The sequence below is a fragment of the Haliotis cracherodii genome, unplaced genomic scaffold (genome assembly GCF_022045235.1).
Source record: "Haliotis cracherodii isolate W230 unplaced genomic scaffold, xgHalCrac1.p SCAF_2, whole genome shotgun sequence".
Classification (NCBI taxonomy): Eukaryota; Metazoa; Mollusca; class Gastropoda; order Lepetellida; family Haliotidae; genus Haliotis; species Haliotis cracherodii.
Genome location: NW_027266275.1, coordinates 36338672 through 36351799, shown reverse-complemented (window position 1 = coordinate 36351799; position 13128 = coordinate 36338672). Strand labels below are relative to the sequence as shown.

The following is a 13128-nucleotide window of genomic DNA, read 5'->3' as shown; positions in this document are numbered from 1 at the left end:
TGCCGTAATAGAACTTGAACACGGTGTTCAAAGCGGTGTAAAACCAGCCTCTAAGCTTTTTTTAATTATGATTTTAAACAAACTGATCATGATCATCTGTTTAAAGAAGCTGTTCGAGTGAAGCATAACTATTTTGTAACATTACGTATTTGTATATTCCATCAAGTAAACAAGGTGAAAAACAAATGTCCGAATGCAGAACCAGGGTGCACTTTTCTTCAGAGGCCTAGTATATATAGCAACTTGCTCACTTTGCCCACTCTGCTGAACGTTTTCCTTCATTCACTTTCCATTGGTGACCTCATCCGTTTCTATGACACCACGCAACCAGATTACCATGCAGTGACGCCGTGACGCCACGCAACAACCAGATTACCATGCAGTGACGCCATGACGCCACGCAACCAGATTACCATGCAGTGACGCCATGACGCCACGCAAATCAGATTACCATGCAGTGACGCCATGACGCCACGCAACCAGATTACCATGCAATGACGCCACGCAACCATATTACCATGCAGTGACGCCATGACGCCACGCAACAACCAGATTACCATGCAGTGACGCCATGACGCCACGCAACCAGATTACCATGCAGTGACGCCATGACGCCACGCAACAACCAGATTACCATGCAGTGACGCCATGACGCCACGCAACAACCAGATTTCCATGCAGTGACGCCATAGCAATACTACGTTTCAGTGCTACTCAAATTCATATTTCGTTTAATGTTTTTGCAAACAGCATCAAACATGGTGGAAAGTTTGCGAAAACATGCTTGAGGAATCTCGTGTTATTGGAGACGTGGCAGAACGATTACTTGTGGTTTGATGAAAAGGAAAATCCCGTGATCACTAATATGTTCTTTTTATAGCTGAATTCTCCGAAAAACTATTCCATATTTACATTCCAAAACATAAACGAAATAACGCTGAGAAGGTCGAGCTTTCATCGAAAATATTCCAAACCTTCAGAGGTCGTTTGGGTGTTTGCTTTGCCAAAGATAGCTAAAAGACATTACAGATCAGAGAGCACCATGGGAATAAAAAATGTTATTTTTGTTTGTGATGTATCATGATGTTTATTCAGCTGCAAAGAAGCTTTGGAGAAGAAGGACATATAATCTGAACAAAAAATGGGGAGAGGTTCGTGTTTGGGGATATTTGTTGTAGTGATGACTGAACTCATAATTCCATTCAAATATCCCCAAATATATTCATGGATCATGACGCCTAACTAGTAATGTTTAGTATCAGATCTTATGGCATCCCCGAGATCAAGGTTGTGGTTCTTCTACCATACAACTGTTCATGCAATCAATACGGAATGTGTTGTAAACCGGGAATTAATTCCCTTTTTGTTTGATACATGACACCGTTTCTTAATGATTGGACTTGGACAACATAATTCTCAGCAGCCCGTACAGTGTGCTTTTAAAGGATCCCCGGTATACAAGCAGTGGACACTGAACGTACTAGTGGACACCCTTATAGGAGGCCATCCAGCAACACCCGAAGTCTACAAGACCTCAAATAACACGTCACCTAATGAGTCCAAAACTACCAATTTCGAATTATGAGTCGAAAAATACGCTGTCGCTGAATAGCACGATAATGTAAGCCTCGTTCTTGGATAAAGCAGCGGTCGGAATTAGGGCTCGATGATTACCTTTAAAGTATATATGTACGGATGTGGGTAATTACCTTTCCGAAATTGTCCAACCCGTATGTTAGGCTGTCAGACAAGAAGAATTTTGTATTTTGGTTGTTTGTGGGCAATACTAGTATATGGTGCCAAACAAATTCTGGACAGATAACTTTCACATGACATTTGCACGAGGACACTTTATCGATTGCCACACCGTCTGAATCTGACAAGGGGTACGGATAGCGCAGTAGCCTTAGTTTCAAATAAATGTGCAGCTTTTTGTCCCTTGGGGGTCCAGGTTCGAATCCCACATTAATGATGTTGCTAGGTTTGCCAGCAATGCACCCGTGCTTGTTGGTTTTTCCGAAGTGCCAACGTCTGAGACCTGCACCACAGCGGGCGTTCCTCCCACATCAAGCTGACATGCCGTGATATAACTGGAATACTGTTCAAAGCGGCGTTAAGCCCAACTCACTCACTACTAAATGTGACTGAACATTGTGACTGTAGATGAAGCCAAAGTCTTCACTAACCACGACCAAACCACGACAAACAGAGCAGAAACACACATAGCCTCTGTTTCACTGGACGGGTCACCGATTTCATAAATTTTCCTACATTCACCGATTTCTTTATCATTTCTTTATCATTGAATCGTCGATAGTGAAAACTACTGGACAAAAGAAAGTATACATCCATGTTTGAAGATGTTTAAAAATGAAACAAACACGCATTTATTAGATGATGACGTATTTGATATCCCTGTGTTTTAGATCTTATGTTTCGGCGACTGTTTTCAGCCTAGTACCGTTTCCATAACGTTTATAATTTATTGGGCAAATCCAAGTTCAATGTGTATACTATTTTTGCCCAGCAGTGTAGTTGACAATTGCCACTTGTATCCTACTCCGTCGACATTTCAAAGCAGAGGGCATTCACCCCTCGAATTTTGAATTGATGGCGATATATGTAAATGATGCTGATTAAGTAAACCAAGATGGGGATGATGCTGACGGTAAGTTGAATCACACACACGGTAATGATGCATTTCTGGCGTGCGTCCCCGATCCGACTGTCAATCATACACTTACGTGATCATAATGTTGAGATTCACAATGCAATTACAATGTGAATATCGCTAAATCAAAGTCTTATTTTTTCAGTATTACCAGACCAACACCCCTAAACTATCACGTTATCATGGATTTAATAGCATCCGTTATATCATTGACAAGTTTTAATGGAAAAGTCAAAAACTCAAACCAAACAGATTATCGTGTGGTTAAATCAGCGTATATAAAATATAATCTCTGTGAATTACGCTGGTGACTCACTCGACCTTTAAATGTGTCCATTGTTTTAACAGATTCCGTCTAAGACATATTGTCGTTTCAATGCCATCTGTCATGTTGGCAGATGTGTTTATGAAGTGAGTTTCTATCACGGGAAGTGTGTGGATGTCACTGACCCGACATTGGCATGCTGGGAGTTTGATGGCCATTTAGTGTCTATCATGACTAGCAGTGACGTCACTAGCGATGTTTGTGTCAGTGTGGGAGTATGGATGTGTCGTGTAGGTGTATGGTACCTCGTCAAACCAACACGTTTTCAGTCGTATCGATCTAAGCTAAGCCCCAAACGGATGGAAAATGTTGAAATAGTGCCTCAATCAAACTATACACTCTCCATGGTTTGGATAAAGTTTACATGGACCGGTATTCATATGTCGTTTTATACTGATTTTTCTTTCTGCGCGTGGGCCGCCTGCGTGGCCTAGTGGTAGAGCGTCCGCCCGGAGAGCGGAAGGTCCAAGGTTCGATCCCCGGCCGCGTCAAGAGGCACACACACACACACACACACACACACACACACACGTCGCTATATAAGTTAATAATCGCTAATAATCTTGGACGCGACGTTAAACCCCATTTCACCTCACCTCACCTCACCTCTCTCTGCGAGTGTCCATTTCTGAGGGGGTCGTTTTACGGGAGGCAGCATTGGTTTCAATATGGAATTGGCTGTCTTCCTCACCCTCTGTGGCTTAAGAATTGACAATGAAGAGACCACATATATGACTGACCATGTGTTGATTCGGGATCAAAATAGGTCCCACTTATGTCATGGCTGTCGTAAGAGTGAATGAGTTAGATTTTTCGCCGCTTTTAGCGTTCTGACAGCGACACCAGAATGAATTTCACACATTGTTTCTATTTTCGGAGTCGAAACCGGGTCGTTGGTGTGACGAGCGAACGCTTTAACCACTACACTGCCCCTGTCGTAGTGTGTGTGAGTTGGGTTTAACGACGCTTTTAACAGCATTACAGTCATATCACGGCGTGTCAGCTTAATGTTGGAGGAAAGCCCGAAGTAATGCAGGTCTCAGACGTTTACCACTTCGGTGAAACCCACGAGCACGGGTATGGTGCTGACAAACCTAGAAACATAATCGGGGCGAACCGGGATTCGAACCCACAATCATAGGTTTCTGGCGTGGCCAAGGGACGCAACTCTGCACAGCGAATCGCGGCGTCTTAGACGACTAGGCCACCCGTGCCCCCCGCCCCTGTCGTAGATATAAATTGTCAATGAAAGAGAATAACATGTCTAGATTATCTGCCGAAACAAATTCCATTTTGCGTAAAGGGCAACATAGCTATGAACATTATATGACTGAACCAATGAAAATCAGTGATGACACCATTTGTTAAGAAATGGGGATTGGATGGCCCGTGACTTGGCTGATTGTGTGTAACCGTACCCCGACGATGTAGGATGGTGCTCATTATATCAACTGCTAGTTTGCCATTACAGACTCGATTATTCAGAAGCCACTGTGACAAGTTAGAATATTGCTGATTACGGCGTAAAACAAGCCAAAATATATTTACAGTATGTCCTGTCCCGTATCACAAAGCGGCGATGTGGTAGCTTTATGGTTTATCACACAGAGACTGCCTCCGTGGTCTAGTGGTAGAGCGTCCGCCCGGAGAGCGGAAGGTCCGGGGTTCGATCCCCGGCCGCGTCATACCAAAAGACGTTAAAAGATGGTACTTGTTGTTACCCTGTCTGGCGCTCGGCATTAAGAGGCCAAAACAAGGACTGGTCGGCTCAGAGTCAGTATACTGTGTCTGAGTGGGGTAATCATGTTAAACTGTGGCATGGTATCTCAGTGTGCTAGCACTATAAATCGGCATCAGTCCGTACTAGTACAAGCAGCCACACATACACACACGTGCATGCACGTCGCTATATAAGTGCAATAATCTTGGACGCGACGTTAAACCCAATTTAACCTCACCTCACCTCACCTCACCTCACCTCACCTCACCTCACCTAATCACACAGAAGGCCGAGGTTTGAGTTCCCACGTGAGTACAATGTGTTAACCCATTTCTGGTGTCCCTCGCCGTGATATTGCTCAAAAATTGCTAAAAGCGTCTCAAAACCTTAGTATTACTCACTGTCCCCAGTTAAAGGAAACGTGTTCTCACTGTTTTTTGACATCTGGTAGGTGGCCAGGTAAAGTTGTAGCTTGTCACGCTGAGGACCCGGGGTCGATTCCCTCAAGGTTCCATGAATACTTATGTTTTGCATACAGTCTAGTATATCATTATAGGTATGACATAGGTATTGAACATTTAGTTCGGTGAAGGGCGATTGGTAGCCTTGTGGTTTAAGCGTGTGTTCGTCACACTGAGACCTAGGTTCGATTCCCACATGGTAGAATCAAGCCAAGAACTGTTATCCTTGCCGAGATAATACTGGATAGTGATATAAAAAAACAACGTAAAACCCAAACGAAATTTCTGACAAACATTATGAAGACGATGCAAGACGAGCTTTAGTTCTGATCGAATGTTTGTTTGTTTGGTTGTGTGTTAGTTTGTTTGTTTATTTCACGCCACACTCGATCCCGTCGGTCGCCTCTCAGGACAAGAATGGGTTGTTGAAGACCAATTCTAACCCGGATCTTCACAGGGCGCTGATGGAGAGTGTTCCTCAACCTCTGTATCCTTGCTTACTTCTTTTTCTTGTATTGGAATGTCATCCTTTTCTGAAACCTCATCAACGGTAGCTTAATATATGCTGCCAGATCTCCCGGACCGGAACCCGATACCGACAGCAAGACAATCTGTATCATTATAATTCACTGTTTATGCGACGACAAGCCCATCAAGATAGACAATAGGAAACTGAGACTGTCTCTGAAAATCCCTTATCTTATCGAAAGTAATCTCGTATCAAATTTACTGACATGTATCACAGCCAGCAATCACTGTGTACCGGAATACGCGTGACGGTCTTCAATTTGAATATACAATAATGCTTCACAAACTCCTTCAGTGAAGAATGTAAACATAAACATTGTTTACACATACAATCATTATCAAGTGCTTCAGGACAAAGGGTTTTGTTCTCACGTCGTGTTAACGTACGAATCCAATTCATCCCATTGTAATTTCTATCCTACTGAACAATTGACGGTGACAGAAGTACTAATACCTTGTATAGTGTTAGAAAGGATATGTGTCATTAAACATTAAAAAATCGCGATCAAACACAACAAAGGCAATAACATGGTCTCCGCAATAACAGTCGTTATTGCTTACCATTTACGAGAAATGTAGTAATTTGGCGTGTGCATCTACAAGAGGCCCCGTTCGTCTTGAACCTGTTTTATGTGTCGCATCCCTTCTTGCTGATGCCTCTCGACGGTCCCTCTCAAAGTGTTTGATTTAAACAGTCTGTAAAGTGATCGCAGCCTAAGACATCGACTGTGAAATAAATTGATTACGGAGAAATTGTAAATCATGGTCGGTAAAGAAACAGTGTATAGAAACACAGACTGACGTGCTGATCAATAGGATGTTACAAACACGTCAATCTAGTCGGTGAGTCCTTCTACGTAGGCTCGAGAAACATTGGGGGGGAGGCGGGGGGGGGGGGGGGGGGGGGGGGGGATACCTGATAATGCCCAGGCCGCTGAGTGAGTACAGATTATTGCCCAGAGAACGGGTAATTATTGGAATATATCAGCTTTCGAAGACGAAGATGTATTGCTTCCTACATCACACGTATGTCGTGTTCAGGAACTAAAAGGGAAATTAGAGAACCTGGTCAAACAATGTTTTGGTAAGGTTTAAGTGGAGAAAATTGCTAGTTAATGTATATGTAATGTCTCATTTGATGCGCCAAAGAAGTAAATTATAAAGAGCTCCATCTTGGTGCAAAACCTTTTTTAAATTGCCTTAATGACAAAATACTTCCTCGGAAAATATCCTTCAAAGAAGAAACCTTGTAAATAGGTCATCAGAGAGGTGTAATGTTTAAAGAGACGGGAGAAAGACATTAATAATTCTGAAGAGATAAAATGGAGAAATGCTGAATAAAAATGTACGAAAGAAAAATAAAATCTAAAAGAGTTTCAATAAAGGATCAAATGTTCAAGAATCGTACACATAAAAATGTAGTGCTGATAAACCGCTGTGCAAAAGAGAGTATACAATTCAAAATTGGATTTGACAAGCGTCAAATTGCAAGCGTAGGCTGAAAACAGTCGCCTGTTTTGAGATACTCATTGATCTGATGGCTGTAATATCGCCCATGATACCCGTATAAAATACATCATCATGGAATAGCAATTTCGTGTTTCTTTCAATTTTAGCCACCTTCAAGCAAAGATTGGTGCGTATTATTCTTCTCATTGAGTTTAAATACACCAAGGGGGAATAAAAGAGTAATATGTGAGGTGTACTGAAATCACGTTGTCTGTTTTCCACAGAGGTGGTGGAGTTAGTAAAGGCCCCAATGACGAACCCCTTCCGCCCTGACACGTCGCCCCTGACCTGTGAGAGTTATGCAGTCCGCTGTATGATCGAGTGTTGGAGTGAGCAGCCTGAAGACAGACCCGACTTCAAGATTATCTGGAACAAACTCAAGTCCATGCGGACGGGGATGTGAGAAGCTTCTTCATACCACTATACTTTATCTTCATACCATTATACTTTATCTTTATTACCATTATACTTTCTCTTCATACCATTATACTTTCTCTTCATTACCATTATACTTTCTCTTCATTACCATTATACTTTCTCTTCATACCACTATACTTTCTCTTCATTACCATTATACTTTCTCTTCATTACCATTATACTTTCTCTTCATACCACTATACTTTCTCTTCATACCATTTTACTTTATCTTCATTGCCATTATACTTTCTCTTCATACCACTATACGTTCTCTTCATACCATCATACTTTATCTTCATTACCATTATACTTTCTCTTCATATCACTATTCTTTCTCTCCATACCATTATACTTTATATTCATACCATTATACTTTATCTTCATACTTTCTCTTCATACCACTATTCTTTCTCTTCATACCATTACACTTTCTCTTCATGCCACAATACTTTCTCTTCATACCATTAGACTTTCTCTTCATACTTTCTCTTCATACCATCATACTTTCTCTTCATACAACTATACTTTCTTTTCATGCCATTATATTTTCTCTTCAAACCATTACACTTTCTCTTCATACCACTATACTTTCTCTTCATACCATCAGACTTTCTCTTCATACTTTCTCTTCATACCATTACACTTTCTCTTCATACCATTATACTTTCTCTTCATACCACTATACATTCTCTTCAACCATTATACTTTCTCTTCATACCACTATACATTCTCTTCATAACATTATACTTTCTCTTCATACCACTATACATTCTCTTCATACCATTAGACTTTCTCTTCATACCTTCTCTTCATACCATTATACTTTTTCTTCATACCACTATACATTCTCTTCATACCATTAGACTTTCTCTTCATACCTTCCCTTATACATTACACTTTCTCTTCATACCATTATACTTTCTCTTCATACCACTATACATTCTCTTCATACCATTATACATTCTCTTCATACCACTATACTTTCTCTTCATACCATTAGACTTTCTCTTCATACCTTCTCTTCATACCATTATACTTTCTCTTCATACCACTATACATTCCCTTCATACCACTATACATTCTCTTCATACCATTATACTGTCTCTTCATACCACTATACTTTCTCTTCATACCATTATACTTTCTCTTCATACCATTACACTTTCTCTAGACGAATGAATGAATTTTTTCAATGCCACAAGGCAACATTCCTATAGTACAAACTAATTTTCGAAGTGGTAAAGTTACCAATTTGATTCTAAGCAACACAACATGTTTTATAAACATGTACATGCTTCGTAAAGTAACGACGGTGAACAGGAGACATGAAGGCTGTACATGTGTCTTATTTATTCACTCCTTAAACATAAGAGGAAGTTGTAATCATCCTAATATAATTGTTCACAAAGTATCGTTTCTCTAGGTATGTTGCTAATGCTCCTAAATTAGTGCAAGCTAAATTGTACAGGAGCGAGCTACCCTCCATTTTGTCAAATTTATTTTAAAATAGCACTAAAACACTGTCTAGTAAACGCATAATTTTAGAATCTGGAAACATACTGATTACTTAAGAACTCGGCACATAACTAGATATACTGTACACATATTTATTTAACCATTATATTTGAGGTACATTGTTTTACGCCACGAAGTATTCATCAATTTACAATTGTATTCTGTCGAATTCCTTTGTTTGATATGAATGAAGTCATTCCAACATCATTTTTTTAATATGCCATTGTATTACTTCACTGGCGTTAAAAATAACATATTGAATCCAGTATCAATTTTACACAAATGTTACACGAGAGATCTTTGACAGTTAATTCAGACTGCATAGATGAAACAAAGTCGGTTCTAATTCTCAAACAGCACCGATTAGTGTGCAAATATATAGTGTGAAACGAGGACAAGTGTGGTTTCAACTGGTCTTGAAGAAGAGGGCAAGTGTCATTGTAACAGGTGGATACGAAGGGAGTGGAGGGATTGTAATGTGCATGTGTGTGGTTGTAGGAAGAGGAACATCTTCGACAATATGCTCGCTATGATGGAGAAGTATCAGGAGAACCTGGAGGAGTTGGTCGAGGAGAGGACGGAGCAGCTCATCGAGGAGAAGAAGAAAACAGACGCCTTACTTCACAGAATGTTACCCAAGTAAGTAGACGGACGCCTTACTTCACATTATGTTACCCAAGTAAGTAGTCAGACGCCTTACTTCACAGAATGTTACCCGAGTAAGTTATCAGACGCCTTACTTCACAGAATGTTACCCAAGTAAGTAGTCAGACGCCTTACTTCAACGAATGTTTCCCAAGTAAGTAGTCAGACGCCTTACTTCACATAATGTTAACGAAGTAAGTAGTCAGACGCCTTACTTTACAGAATGTTACCCAAGTAAGTAGTCAGACGCCTTACTTCACATACTGTTACCCAAGTAAGTAGTCAGACGCCTTACTTCACATAATGTTACCCAAGTAAGTAGTCAGACGCCTTACTTCACAGAATGTTACCCAAGTAAGTAGTCAGACGCCTTACTTCACATTATGTTACCCAAGTAAGTAGTCAGACGCCTTACTTCACATAATGTAACCCAAGTAAGAATGTTACCGGAGTTAGCATACGGACACCCATATTCACATATTGTTACCCAAGTAAGAAGACAGACGCATTATTTCACGGCCTAAGTCTGGATAAATGTGATTACATGCTAACAACATTTGCAAACAGTTCTCCTCAAGGCAAATGACCAATGTCAGTCAACAGTTTTTCCGGGGGACGTTTAAACATTTTAACACCTTCGAAATACACCCGCATCCCGCCTTGACAGCTTCCTAGGACCGAACAGCTTTCATTTAATCGATGGTTTTATTGAACACCATATACGTCAGCTGTGTTTGTCACTCTCAGAGCAGGACATTTCATTTGGGAAGGGATATTGATACTGGTTATTTTTATACATCATGGAAAATGACCGCTGACACTGTACCCCGCTCTCGTGTCGTAATTACTTTTCTTTATATAAGAGATAAGTATCAATTAAGGGTCATCGTCTGGGAAAGCAATACTAGAAAAAGAAACTTTGAAAATACCACTTCTACAAATACATACCCTAAGTATCTTTTTATTGTCAGTGTCTACTATTAAACATTTCGCGAGCTTTACATTTCAAACTGTATCCGTATATGTCAATGCTTCATCATTGTAAATCGTGTATTCATATTTTACAATCTGGTGTTTTGTTTTAATGGAAAATATAAAGTTTAGATTCGTTTTCCTGGTATTTCTGGTTTGTACTTTAATATTACCACGTGAGACAAACAGATATAGAAAACGTGGTACGAGATATATGACGAACAAAAATGGAATAGAGAGAAGGAATGACATTTGAAATGTAATTTCCTGATATTTTGAATAATGGTGATTATACGTAGATGGAATGGTATAATTACTATTTGTGATAGTAAATTAGAAAACGTATATCTTGCCTTATATGGTCAAAACTATAATAAAAGGAGCTGCGGGCGGCTCCTAGATCTGTAAATGTCAGAGAGTAGAGCATGTTAGTGAGTCAAGATACATTTATACTTCGCTATAAACAGAACGCCAAGACGATCTTTATATAGGAACAGCGATGGATGGAGTGGGTTCGGTTAAATAAATAAAAACGCGACAAAACCACAAGAAATAAGAAATCTCCCAAAATCAGAGTCGATTGTACAATTCCGACTACATCATGAGCATGTGTTTATGAATCACTATTTAAAGTGATGATATTAGGTGTTCCTGAAGAGGTGAGCGTATCCTGCCCCAACTGTGACACTTGCACAAACACATGAAAAGGCAAGTCAATTGTTCACCCGAAAGAACACGGTAACAGTGTACAGGTCAAACAAGGGAATTGCATCGGACATCATTTATGGACATTAAGGCTGCTTTGAATATCATTTCAGTTAAAATACGGCGTGTCAGCTCGGTGTAGGGGGATTGCAGAATGTCGTAGTGCAGTTGTAGCACTGGTAGAAACGTGCAATGTCGCCACTGGGTAGTTACAGAGAAATCGTTGTACCCATGCCTACTTCGTTAGTTGTAAGTAGTTGTGTATACTGGTGTGAATACCACTTTTGTGAAACCCACGAGCACGGACTGGTGCTATGAACCTAGAAATATCATCAGGGTCAATCTGGGATTTGAAGCCCCGATCGTTGTTTCTTGCACCCTAAGGGACGCAACTCTGCACAGCGAATTTCGGCGCCTTACATGACTGGGTCACTGTGCAATATGCAGCGACATTAACTCAATCTCAGAATTATAGGGGCGAAAACAAAGCGATTTTAGTAATCCTATTTGATAACGATTCACGGACACGTGCTGATGGTCGTCGGAATCGTACAATCGACTCTGCTTCTGGCAGAGATTTCTCGTAAATATGGAAAAAGTTTTGTCGCCACACTCAGCAGTTTTCCATCAATATGACTGCGTTTTGCAAATAATCGAGTCTGTACCAGACAATCCAGTGATTGATGTCATGAGCATCGGTCAACGCAATTGGGATACGATGACATGCATCAACCAAGTCAGCTAGCCTGACCACCTGATCCCGTTACTCGCCTCCTACGACAAGCATAGCCTCCAGCGATTTGTTATTAATATTTTAATTGATAACTAATTGATATGGTATTTATATTGATAATATAAATATTTATAAGTGAGTTTATACTGAGGGCTAAGAACTGTCATGCACAAACATGGTATTCTGAAGTGTCTGGATGCTCGAAATTAGAACTGTATTCATTATTTAAGGCATCATTATCACTATCTATTAAATGTATTATGAAAATAAAAGCGACGTATGCTTACCCTTTTATGTATTGGAGAACTGAGAATTATGCATAACACGGGAAGTAGGGAGGGCATCGATAAGACACTCCGGTTTTGTCTATTGTGCAAGTTAAGGGCAGTTGAAAATGAAATTCATTTCATTCTTGTTTGCCTTATTTATGAAGATATCAGCTCAAAATATTTCCCATATTTAGACTTTATTACGTCTAATGACCGTAAAGACACACTGGTTAGAATGTTAAACTCTTCTGGTGTAAACTGTCTTGAGAACTTAGCCAATAATGTTGAAGATGCTATCTGTCTTCGTTCTTCTTACCTGTAAATATTTTTTCATGCAGCACTTGACGTTAAAATAAATTGTATAAAATTATATATGTACGTGGGCCTGAGGCCTTATTACCAAATAAACTGATTGATTAATTATTGATATTTTGCTTCATGTTTGTATAGGTCAGTGTCCGAGCAGTTGAAGCGTGGTGAGCCGGTCATCCCCGAGACGTTCAGCTCCGTCACCATCTACTTCAGCGACATCTGCGGCTTCACCAAGCTGTCTGCGGAGAGCTCCCCTATGCAGGTAGGTAGTCTGAAGCTAAGGACCATGTATCTCAGCCACGACGTTTACACTCTTCAAATGAAAGCGACAAAAATCATTTCCATA

The 13128-nt window shown here is 40.3% G+C and overlaps 1 protein-coding gene across 3 annotated transcripts in view; it reads left to right on the top strand.

Moving 5' to 3' along the window:
* LOC139468050 (receptor-type guanylate cyclase Gyc76C-like) overlaps positions 1-13128 on the top strand; it is a 149204-nt gene that overhangs the window by 122909 nt on the left and 13167 nt on the right. For all 3 annotated transcript variants that reach the window (XM_071249747.1, XM_071249744.1, XM_071249746.1), the window contains exons 16-18: positions 7439-7613; positions 9645-9785; positions 12921-13044. In XM_071249747.1, the coding sequence (XP_071105848.1) occupies positions 7439-7613; positions 9645-9785; positions 12921-13044 (440 nt within the window). The remainder of the gene's footprint in view (positions 1-7438; positions 7614-9644; positions 9786-12920; positions 13045-13128) is intronic.